General features: G+C 41.0%; 1 protein-coding gene across 1 annotated transcript; it reads right to left on the bottom strand.

Annotated features, from left to right (window-relative positions):
- Positions 1 to 818: 818 nt before the first annotated feature.
- Positions 819 to 2468, bottom strand: LOC137716158 (UDP-glucose iridoid glucosyltransferase). Its single transcript, XM_068455565.2, has 2 exons — positions 1890 to 2468; positions 819 to 1762 (listed from the first exon to the last, which is right to left on the bottom strand). The coding sequence occupies exons 1-2, from the start codon at positions 2368 to 2370 to the stop codon at positions 888 to 890; spliced, it is 1356 nt and encodes a 451-aa protein (XP_068311666.2). The 5' UTR covers positions 2371 to 2468; the 3' UTR covers positions 819 to 887.
- Between the last annotated feature and the right edge of the window lie 10574 nt (positions 2469 to 13042).

Here is a 13042-nt window from a genome sequence, read left to right as displayed (position 1 = left end):
TATTCAACGTCTCCACCATAACTGTACGCAAAATGTAGGTGTTTATAAGTTAATGTTCTTGTGAAATTGGTAATAGTATATATGAGAATGAAGCCCAAAGGGAATGGTTGGGGTGGCAGCTTTCAAGTGCTGCAATACCAGCCAGTGCAGCCACCCAACTCCTTTAATGAAGGTTTTTGGTTATAATAAGAACATTGGAAGTGCATGTTAGCGTCGAGAAGTAATGTAATTGAATGGCTGGCCACTTTCTCGAATCTAGCTAGTGGATGACCATAGGCTGCATTTTGCAGTTAGTATTTGGCAATGATATATCGGTTTGTATCGGAAAATTATAGGGTGTTACAGTTAATTAGATCCTTTTTCAACTTGTAACTTCTCATTATTGTCCATTTCTGGAATTCAAACTTGTATAGCTTCAAATTCTGGAATTCAAACTTAGTTAGTTTCAAATGTAAGGGGGTACTTTCGTTAGACAAGCGACGACATTGTTCAAGAATCAATTAGAAATGTTGTGGTTATAGGTCACTTCTGGTTTCCCTTAAGCACTAGTCTAATTGCTTCGATAACATTCCGAAGGAGGAGGTTGGACTTTATTCTATCGGAGTTCCACTTCCGGGCAAACTTCGTTTTGTGTCGGAGTATGAAAAGTTTGTGTATTTGTGTGATTAATGTATGACTTAGGTGCGTGTCTGTGATTAAATTTAGTTCTTTTGTATGATTACAATATGTTCTTAATTTTAGATCAAGCCCACCTCATTTTCAAATCCCGGTCCATCCCGGGCTGTGTTCGTTTATTTTATTCAAGGGTGAGGACGGACTACAAAGAAATTCTTTCTTGCATCCATCTGCAGGAAACTTTATTCAAGGTTGTGGTAAAAAATACATAATTAAAGTGACATGATAAGTTCTACAAGCTTATTCAAGAACTTGTAGGAAGAACCACCTTTCCTCAAAGAAGCTTCTATTTTCTCCTTCAAATCCTTGGCCCTAACCCTCATCACCTCCCCATCAGCATCTACCATCAGTTTCCGGACAGCTCTCTCAATCTCTCCTCTCTCTACCTCATTGTCTAAATGTATCCCTACTTTCCATACTAGGCTAACATACCTTGAATGCACCTTCTGATCGCCAAAAGACGGCAGGCATATCATTGGAATCCCTTCGGACAAACTCTCTAGCGTTGAGTTCCAACCGCAGTGGCTCCAAAACCCTCTGATTGCACGATGGGACAAAACTTCCCTCTGGGATGCCCATTTTACAATGCGACCGCGTTCTCCAATCGCTTCTATGAAACCTTGAGGCAATAGCTCAATCCAATCTGAACCACTTACTGAGCCAGGTCTGATCACCCATAAGAAAGGCTGCTTGCTGTTAGCCAATCCCCAAGCCATTTCGGCGAGCTCTTTCTCACTGATGGATGCTACACTTCCCAAGCTTACATAAATAACCGTGTTGTTAGATTGCTTGTCGAGCCACCCAATGCAGCTGGTGTCCTCTTCTAGTAAGCTACTAGAAGCTGCTGCTTCAATCTTGTGAAGAGGACCTATGGAGAAGATTGGAACTGGGCATTGTTGATGGATCTGTGCCAGTGATGATTGCTCCAGCCAATCAGTGGTGTTCCAAACGATTGCTGATGCTGTCCTAACATCGTGTGCATTAACGACTAGTTCCGAGTACTTTTCTAATGAGTCAAAGTTGTTGGTGGGCAGATCCTTCAACCTGAGGTGATCAAAATCGGGCACCGGACTGTCTGACTGAAAGTCTGCAATCCAACAGTTTTGTGTTCTTAGTTATATGGAAGAAAAAGGAACATCTGGGAATTAGAATAGCTTTGCAGAATGATAGACGTAGATTCTGTACTCTGATTAGGGAATATATATGGCACATACCTGGGAATGGGATGTGACCTTTTGAATGAAGATGTAGGAGAGCAGTACGAGCTAGAAAATTGGTAACGCTTGTAGTTCGTAACATGATGTTTGGGATGTTTAGTTCCTTTGCTACAGCTTCAGTGAAGTACATAAAGTCATCATAGATAACGCAGGTGATTTTGTTCTCGGGTTCCTGTTCCATAACTTGAGTTAAGCGTTGTCGGAAACTCACTTTGCAGTTGGCATTTATAGCCAGCAGAATGGCTATTGCATTCCCAGATGAGATCTCTTCAGCTGTCAAGCCATCTTGTATTTGAAAGAAGGTGAAATCCGGGTGGTTTGAAGGGTTGGGGGAGTTGAACTGGGTGTGAATAACAGTGATGGAAAAGCCCTTTGAGTGAAGGAAGGAACCCAGCTGAAGCATTGGATTTATGTGGCCTTGGTATGGACATGGGAATAAGACCAACCTGGTACTCTGTGTTTTCTTTTCCATCTCCATTCTTCCCTCTTTCTCTTCTCTCTTAGAGAGACGTGCACACACGCGAAAAGGTTAGAGTGATTGGATTTCTAAATCTTTGATTGCTTCATTGAAACCCTTACAGCTTTTATCGAGGAGAGTTATTAAAAACATCCTTTTTTTTTTACCTTCTGCATAAGTCCCTAAATTCTAGCTCTTGGATTATTCTTTGATTTATTCATTACAATGACTGAATGTAAAATATATATGTATCTCCGATTTGCCATCCTAGTATCACAAATTAATAATATGATGCCACAAATTTTAACTTCATCACATTACATTATATTATTAGCACAGAATATCATGATGATGTATATGAGCATATATAGGTGATTATTTATTATTATTATTATCTTTTTTTTACAAATTAGAATGATTCAAAATTGTTACTTTACTTTAGGAGAAGGGGGGGGGGGGTGTTTCATGGGATGCAGTAGTTGGAAATTTAACACTATCCACTAAGATATCAAATCACATGCAAATGCTTAGGTAAGCAAGTTTCTCGCTAACAATATAAGAGTTCTTCACCATGCACATGTCATCATATTCTTCATATCACATTTGTACTACCTTTTTAATAAAGGTAGGGTCATCAACATATGTAAAATCCTATCTCTGTAAAAAAGATGATAAGAATATGGTATGAAAACGTGGTAAAAGTATAATTTGGTTAGTAAAATTGTATTTTCCATAGAACTTTCCTTTTGGAGGATTCATAGCATTTGGTTGGTGGAATTATTGAGATTAGGTTGATGTTACTTGTCCTTGTTGAATTAGTATTCCTTCTGTTACATTGTTAGGCAAGGAGTATCCAAGAAGCTGTCTTCATCGCTTAGAGATTAGGATAAGTTACTTGTCCTTGTTGAATTAGTATTTCCTTCAATACCTAAAGTTTTTTTGCTTCTTTTTTTTAGAAAAGGTACGGTATTCATTAACGATATGACTACGTACAATCAATGAGGATATAGTGCACACAGTGGGCTTCGATAAAATTTTTGCTAGGAATTTCAACCCAGTCAAAGGGAAAAAAAAAGTGTCCCACACCAAACAAATTAAGAATTACTATCCTCAAATTAAGAGAAGATCCACAATTACATTAAGAAGTTCTTCCAACCAAAGAATATGATTATCATAACTTAGACTCATTTGTGCTAATCTGTGCACCACTTTATTCGCCTCCTTTTTGCTAAAAACAATTTTCCATTGGGGCAAGGCCTTAATTAATTGTTGAACAGTTGTTCTAACGATAAGGACAAAATAAAAGATAAAGTGAATAATATCAGGATTGACTTTTTCGTGTAAAATTGTGATTTTTTGTTAAAGTGAACAGTACCAAAAATTTTTCGTTAAAGTTTCTCAATTTTTATTTCAGGAAATATGTGGTTGTTGAAATGGAGAAATGTTGCCTCCTTACACAATGACATTTGTATTTACCATCTTAACTAAAAAATTCTAAACACCACCAACAATTAAAATATTATTACAATAAACCACCTACATATACATCCATTTTTTTCCATAAATCAATATCATAAAGGGAAGTGATTTCTAAGCTCAATCTTATCCATTAATTCGTTGGATCAACTTTGCATGAGCCTACTTTTCGAACTCAATTTTGTAAGGGAAAATGATTTCCACTTTTTTTTTTTTCCCCAAAAGGAAAGCGTAGAAATCAATCTTCTTTCATAAATTCAAGCCCCAAAGAATAGTACACACCTTCCTTCCCCAAAATTCCAGAGAGAATATGTCACATCCCGGCCCGGGGCGCACCACTTCCCGGGCCCGCTCCACCATCGTAGCACGATATTGTCCGCTTTGGGCCCCGACCACGCCCTCACGGTTTTGTTTCTGGGAACTCACACGAGAACTTCCCGATGGGTCACCCATCCTGGGAATGCTCTCGCGCACTACTCGCTTAACTTCGGAGTTCCCATGGAACCCGAAGCCAGTGAGCTCCCAAAAGGCCTCGTGCTAGGTAGGGATGAGAATATACGTATAAGGATCACTCCCCTGGGCGATGTGGGATGTCACAATCCACCCCCTTAGGGGCCTGACGTCCTCGTCGGCACACACGCGACCAGGGTTAGGCTCTGATACCAAATTGTCACATCCCGGCCCGGGGCGCACCACTTCCCGGGCCCGCTCCACCACCGTAGCACGATATTGTCCGCTTTGGGCCCTGACCACGCCCTCACGGTTTTGTTTCTGGGAACTTATACTAGAACTTCCCGATGGGTCACCCATCCTGGGAATGCTCTCGCGCACTACTCGCTTAACTTCGGAGTTCCCATGGAACCCGAAGCCAGTGAGCTCCCAAAAGGCCTCGTGCTAGGTAGGGATGGGAATATACATATAAAGATCACTCCCCTGGGCGATGTGGGATGTCACAATTGTCACATCCCGGCCCGGGGCGGATCACTTCCCGGGCCCGCTCCACCACTGTAGCACGATATTGTCTGCTTTGGGCTTACCATTCCCTCACGGTTTTGTTTTTGGGAACTCACGAGCAACTTCCCAGTGGGTCACCCATCATGGGATTGCTCAAGCCTCCTTCTCGCTTAACTTCGGAGTTCCTACGGAACCCGAAGCCAGTGAGCTCCCAAAAGGCCTCGTGCTAGGTAGGGATGGGAATATACATTTAAGGATCACTCCCCTGGGCGATGTGAGATGTTACAATCCACCCCCCTTAGGGGCCCGACGTCCTCGTCGGCACACACGTTACCAGTGTTAGGCTCTGATACCAATTGTCACATCCCGGCCCGGGGCGGATCACTTCCCGGGCCCGCTCCACCACCGTAGCACGATATTGTCCGCTTTGGGCTTACCATTCCCTCACGGTTTTGTTTTTGGGAACTCACGAGCAACTTCCCAGTGGGTCACCCATCATGGGATTGCTCAAGCCTCCTTCTCGCTTAACTTCGGAGTTCCTACGGAACCTGAAGCCAGTGAGCTCCCAAAAGGCCTCGTGCTAGGTAGGGATGGGAATATACATTTAAGGATCACTCCCCTGGGCGATGTGGGATGTTACAGAATAATACACACCTTCATTCCCCAAAATTCCACACATTTCCTGCCCTTAAAAATGATTTTCACACTTTTTTTTTCCCAAAAGGAAAGCGTAGAAATCAATCTTCTTTCATAAATTCAAGCCCCAAAGAATAGTACACACCTTCCTTCGCCAAAATTCCACACATTTCCTGTCATACCCAAAAGTTGGAGGTTTCTGTTCAAGATGATTGATCAATCAATTTTTTGTAACAAAGATCATACAAATGAGCTGATAATGAAAAATTCACAAGTGATCGTTTTCATTTTTCACTTTCATTCTGCTTGTGAATCGGCAAAATTGACCTAAAAAATTCTGGATTTTGCACAAATCATAATCAAACATAATAAAATTGTGAATAAATTTAATATAATGGTTCATGGACTTTTAAGTTGGTTTTGCTTTATTAAGTTGTCAAAAATTTTAAGTCTTAGGATCTAAACTAATACAATCTTATGGCTAGTATGCATTTGGTTCTCATGGGTCCTCAAAATCAAGACCTTAGAAGAGCATGACTCTTGTGAATAAAGACTAGATGCATATTAGCCATAAGATTGTATTAGTTTAGATTCAAAGACGTAAAATTTTTGACAACTTAATAAAGCAAACAAAAAATTGACAAGTGATTATTTTCATTTTTCACTTTCATTGTGAAGTGGCAAAATTGACCTAAAAAAATCTGGATTTTGCACGAATCATAATCAAACGTAATAAAATTGTGAATAAATTTAATGTAAGAACAAAGAGTCATGCTCTCCTAAGGTTCGGTTTTAAGGACTTGTGATGACCAAATGCATATTAGCCACAAGATTGTAATTAGTTTAGATCCAAAGGCTTAAATTTTTTAACAACTTAATTAATAAAGTAAAACAAGAAAATGAGTTTTCTAATGGTTCATGGATTTAAAGTTGGTTTTGAATTATTAAGTTGTCAAAACTAATACAATCTTGTAACTATTATGTATTCAGTCTTCACGGGCCCACAAAATAAAGACTTTAGGAAAGTAGGGCTATAAGAACAATTCATGCACCAAATGGTCAATCATCTCAGTCAAATGGAATTCGTGAAAAATCATTTTGAGCTGAAGAAATTGCATGATGGGCAACACTGAAAGATTGGGTTGTTTCTGTCGTTTATCCACTGCTCATCACAATTAGAGGGGGACCATATTTAACGTCTTCACCACATGATTCTAAAAGATGCTAGGCGCTAGTTAGGTTGCCGGCTGGGGCTTAACGCTTAGGCGCCTAGACGGAGAGTATAAGATGGATTGTTTTATTAACCCAAATTCAAAAATTTGGCACACCAATTCTGAGTGGACTAGGTGGATTTATAATTTTTCAGAATTTAATTAAATTTATTATAACAAAAACTAGTTATACTTAATAAGATGGACTGTTTTATTAACCCAAATTCAAAAATTAATAAGATGGTAAGTGTAACAACCTGTCTCGAATTTTACAGAACGAAAGGGCAATGTTGTAATTTCATTTTGGTTAGAGGATTCTTTGGTTTAAAATATTGTTTTGGATCTTATTAGGTGTGCCCAAGAGGGGCCCACCTTTGGTTTGTGTCCCCCAGGGCCCAAGGCTCTCTCTCTCTCCCTCTCGGTTCCATTTCCGTCTTTCTCCCTCGTCTTCGCTCATCTCATTCTCTCTTCGAATCCAACCTCCCCAAGAGTACACACAACAACAACATCAACAAGCACAATCACCCACCACCATCGCTGGGCCTTACTCTTTTTCTCTCTCCCCTTCTCTGTGAAGCACAAAGACCACCCGAGTTGCTTGGCACACCAATTCGTCGGAAAACGTGCTACCTTCCAACTAGGTAAGGCCTTGTTACCCTCGAACCTTCATTTTTTCCTTGTTTTGGATTGTTAATAAGTGTGTTTTGGGAACATTGAAATAGAAAACTACTCGGGGAAACTTCCCTAGTTTTCCAGCAAGAATGTTGTGAGTTCCAGGCCATTTCCCGACCATTTTTTGACATGACTGGCCACTGGATAGGTACGACATCCTTCCTCTCCTTCGTAACTTCATTTTGGTCTTTGGTTTGATGTGAAATTGTGGAGTTTTGTGTTGACTGGAGCTTAGAAGCTCTGGCGTTCTTCTTTGTGGAGATCGGCCGACCCACGGCTCGAGAACCGGGCCTCGACCCACTGAACAAAACCCAGACCTTGGCCCTTTAAGCTGAGCCCAACCCAAGCCTTAGGCCCAGCCCGACTTCCAAACCCATCCATCCCAGAAGCCTTTTGGACCCAGGCTCTTGGGCCTTACGAACTTAGGCCTCCGACCTGGTAGCCTCAAGCCCAAAACCCGTTTGACCCACTTGATGGAATATTCTTTGGAATATTCCATGGAAAATATTCCCGCGTTGTCTTTTTGTTGACTTTTACGAAATTTACCCGAGACTCTTCTTAGGGTAATTCAACATCCTAAATCTGTTTTTGATGTCCGTTTTCCCAAATTCAACCGTTATGATAGAGTTTTATTAAGTGGACCCTTTACGTGCTTAGGTGCACTTATTGTGGTGATTTTCGTCTTCGCTAGTTTGCATGGCTTTTCGACGGCGGAGTATCTATGAGTGGACCCCTTCTAAAATGCATGTTTTAATAGTATAAATGCATAGATGAAAAGAATGATTTAATGGTTACATTTTATGAGTAAATTAGATTTATACTTATGATTATCATGCTTACTGCAAATATTTTGGAATACCATATTTTATCGAACTTATGTTCTTTGTGGTATATATGATGGATGACTATATACTGCTTATGAACTTATTTTTACACTTCTTTATAGTATATATGATGGATGACTATATGTTATGAAGATGTCTTTGAGATATAATGTTTGAAAGAATATATTCAATGTTTTGTGTGTATCTAGTGGTCAATGTTCTGCCTATGGGCGATGATACTTATATTGACCTTCGGGTTGAGTGCTATAGGAGCCTACGGGCAATTGATACTCGTGAAGGAAGTGTTCTAAAGGAAGAGTTCCATGTGCCTTCGGACAACACTGATACCACTATTTAGCACACTATATACGACATATGTTTTATAAGAGATTTTATGGCATGCTAAGGTTTTCGGAAAAACCTATCACATATTATGCTATTAGTTTTCATAAAACTTTGGGGGTTAGTATTTTGATAACTATTTCAATATTATATATATATATGGGTAAATCTGACACACCCCGATCGAGATCAGGGCATGCTGGTTGTCACGTGGAAGTGACGTAACCATGTGCACAGTGCAGAAGCTAATAAAATAATAATAAAAGTAGTACGAATACATAAAAACCAGTTTTACACAAAGTAATAACATACATGTGCAAGCGTAAGTGTGAAAATAAAGTTCAGAGCACGAATACCTAATGCAGTCCGGGAGAAAACGACACTACAAAAGCACACCCGAAGGCGGTCCTACACTGGTAATAGTCTGTCAGATAAGCCGGAGAAATCCTCAGGGAAGCCACCAAACGTGCTAGCCAACTAGAACCTGGAGGGGCGCAAAACAGAAAGTGTGAGTGGCAAAAACAAAGCTTTTCAAAAACCATTTCATAAACAAGTTCTAACCCCTCGCTGTAAAACCTGTATACTTCCCAGAAAATAGAATATACATATATATAAATCATGCTCGGAAAATATGATATGCCAAAACCTCGAAGTAAAATGCAAGTGCTCAGGTAACAACACATCAATGCCATACAATCTGTTAGCCGGAATCACCTAACGTGACCTGTACGGCTGAATCTAGAGCTTAAATCTCCATCTCACTAACTATACCTGCACACGAGTCGGAACCACCTAAAGTGGTCTGTACGACAAGCCTGGGTGTAATATAAGTACACTCAAGTGCTACGATCACGTGAAGGCTGGGCGACTAATCGCGGGTCACCTACGAGTCGGAACCACCTAAAGTGGTCTGTACGACAGGACTGTGCACCTAACTTGGATCCAAGATGAGCGTGTGGTGCAGGAGGTGAACATCACATGAAGGACTGTGCCCAACTCTGGGCGGGAGCACTAACACCGGGGGTGCAGGTTATGAGCTCTCTATGCATCTCAAATCACTACTGAATGTAAACATAAATCACAACTCACCTGGCACTTACCTGTGCGTCCACAGCACCAAACATATATATATATATATATATATATATATATATATATATATATATATATATATACACACACAACTAACAATGCATAAACAAACGGCAACATAAGGCATGACATATAAACGAATAAACGTTTCATTTCACTTTCCGGGAAAAGTATAAGTATATAGGTATATACGGAAAACCAAAAGCTCACTCACTGGTATGTGGAAGGGTCGTAACCCCCTTGCCTCGAGTGACCACGCTCGTCCTCGGGATAGGTATCACCTATATGCAAAATAACTATAAAAACGTTAATTTTAAAACACATAACCAACCTTATGAAATAACTTCTCATACAATGCTCAAATGGGGTGTATGAATACACCGACGTGATCTACTCAACCTCAGGAACATCCCCATATTTTTAGAAAAATTTTTCACCGTCGCACGCGCCCCCACGCGCCGACACGCTGACGGCGTCAGTTAACGCCGTCAGGAATATTCCGTTAACTTTAACGGATTCCGTTAACGCCGTTAGGAATATTCCGTCCAAACTGACGGAATATTCCGTCGTCTTCTCCGGCGAGGCTCCGGCGCCGAAAAATCGGGAAAACTTCAAATCATAATATCTTCTTCGTTTTTCAACCAAATTTCACAAAATTGGTACCAAATTGAAGCTTACAACGAGAGGAACAAATTCATACCACTTTCAAGTGCTAAAATCCACGAAATCTCGCCGGGAAAACACCACCAACTCCGGCCAACCTCGAAACTCGCGATCCCGACGCCCAAAACCTTCAAACGAACCACCCCGAGCCTCCTAAGGACCTCACCAAGCTTCCTACAAGCTTGAAATTCCCAAAAACATAAGAATTTACGTGTGCATGAACAGTGACAAAAATCGGGTATCCCGAGTTCGACGTGAAAACGAAGGTATCCTTACCTGAAATGGGTATGGTTGAACTTCTACGGACCTCACGAGCATGAATATGTACTTTGTTTCTTCGATCTGTGAAGATTTGGGTGGTTTCTACGTATGTCCGTACAAATGGAGGGGAAAAATGAGAGAGAGAGGGCTCGGGACAGGGGGGTGCAGGGCAGGGAATGGTGAGGGTGTGTGTGTGGAAATGTGTGTGGTCCACAACCAGCCACACCAAGCTCAAAACAACCACACAACGTAAAAATCACACTAGGGGGCAAAATCGTCCTTTCACACGTACGTTTTAAAAATTTTCGGAACGGGCTGTCACAAAATCTCAGTTTACTATCTTCAAGTTTCTTGGTTTTCAACATTTAGTACATGAAGTTTTTTTTGTCCCAGAGTCATACCTAAAGTGTTAATTTTGGGACAGTCTCATACATCTGTTAGGTTTTCCGTTACAACCTCTGTTAATTGATGATGTGTCACCCACATAAACAATGATTGGACCCCACATGTCAACATAAGTCCACGTGGATATTAGAATATAAAAAAAATAAAAAAATAAAAAAATATATAATACCAAAAATAAAAAAAATAAAACTTTGTCTTCCTCCCCCTCTTCCCTGCACCCTTCACTCTTACTTCATTTCCCAAAACCCCACTTCCCTCTGTAAAATCCCCCAAAACCATGTCCAAACCAAAACCCACCTCCAGATTCGTTTGGCTGGAGCTCCAGCTCCTGAACACCTTGCAAACACATGGCAAATGATGAAAATGATTCTTCATCCCCAATCCCTTTACAGCTCTTAAACTGCAGTTTCTTTAGCTTTCTACAGCTCTTTTATATCCACCTAAAACCCTAATTACCGGCTCCGATTCTTGATAAACAGAGACTCTCCAAACCCAGTTTTGCAGCAGAATCCTCTTCCTCAGAAAACCCATGTTCCCAATTGGGGTTAACGGCTTCCCTGGAGCAAACCAAGATTGACAGTTCCTTCAAAGATGGAAACTTGAGGACCCACACAAGGAACAGAGGCCTGAACAGATTGATGTAGAGAGAGGTGAGGTGGGTACATGATGTGGAGAGATAAGTGAGTGAGGAGAGAGAGACAATGCCAGCCAAGAACTTGAGGCTATGAAGCTGTGGGCAGAAGGAGGAGACTAGGAGGAGGAAATGGTCAGAAAAAACGGTGGTTTTAGCGGATGGAGAAAGAGATGGAGAGATGAAAGGGTAATGAGAGAGGAGGGAGGAGAGAGAATGGAGGGTGGAAGCATGAGGGGTAAGGCGGAGAGGTGGAGGTAGTAGAGGTGGAGCCACCGCTTGGAGACTAGAGAAACAATGGAGGAGGTTGATGACAGAAAAGCAGAATAGTCGGGAGCGATTCCGACTCCGACATTAGGAAGAGCAGCGTAAAGAATGGAAGAGTGAGAACAAGAGGATACGACGTCATTGGTGGGTCTGCGTGTTCGATCTGGACTTCCGATAGATGCCTCAAAATGCAATTTTTTCAGATCCAACGGTGGTGGGTCTGGGTGTTCGATCTGGACCTCCGATCGACGACTTTGAACATATTCAATACCGAGTCAGTGTTGTGGGTGGGTGTGGGTTTGAACTGGAGCTTCATGGAAGCATAAATGGCGGAATATGGGGACAAACCACATAATTTTTTGAGTTAACCGGCTGTAAAAAGTTATGGGTCGGCAAAATTCAATAACTTTAAGGTGGTTTCCGGAAATGGAGGTTGGGAAATGGAGTAGGAGTAGGAGGGTGAGGGTGCATAGGACAAATCTAGAGGTGGGTTTAAGTCTAGACATGGTTTTGTTGATTTTACAGAAGGAAGTGGGGTTTTGGGAAATGGAGTGGGAACATGAGGGTGAGGGGGAAGAGGGAGGAGGAAGACAAAGTTTTATTTTTTTATTTTTGGTAAAGTATATATTTTTTAATTTTTTTTATATTTTAATATCCACGTGGACTTATGTTGACATATGACGCCTAATCATAGTTTATGTGGGTGCCACGTCACCAATTAACAGAGGTTGTAACGGATGTATGAGACTATCCCAAAATTAACAATTTAGGTATGACTCTGGTACGAAAAAAACTTCATGTACCAAATGTTGAAAACCACGAAACTTGAGGGTAGTAAACTGAGATTTACCCTATATATATTGGTCCACTCATGTTTGTTTTGCGCTCCCTCAGGACTTAGAATTAAGGCGTATAATCCCAGCTTCAAGACACTTTCGCATCGGCATCTTCGAGTCCTCTCGGTGTAGGACCCATTCCTTTGCTCATTCAATTTTATATTATTTCTTTTTAGCGTTCTACTTAGTTGTATACTCTGAACACATTCCCTATTTTCATAATCTTTGTATTTTAATTCATAAATAATTATTTATTTCTTGTTCTCATGCATTCTAGTATGGTTTCGTCACCTTTGGGTGTCGGCCAGCATGTGCCTGCCCTGATGTTTAGGGAATATCAAGGTTAAGTGTGTCAGTAAGCATATATAATGGCCCAGCCTAGCCCACCCCTTCTTTTCTTCTTCTCCTCTATCCCTTTTGCAA

This window comes from Pyrus communis, chromosome 3, assembly GCF_041283825.1.
Source record: "Pyrus communis isolate YQ-2024b chromosome 3, ASM4128382v1, whole genome shotgun sequence".
NCBI classification, from domain to species: Eukaryota; Viridiplantae; Streptophyta; class Magnoliopsida; order Rosales; family Rosaceae; genus Pyrus; species Pyrus communis.
Note: the sequence above shows the minus strand (reverse complement) of the source record. Positions and strands in the feature narration are given on the sequence as shown.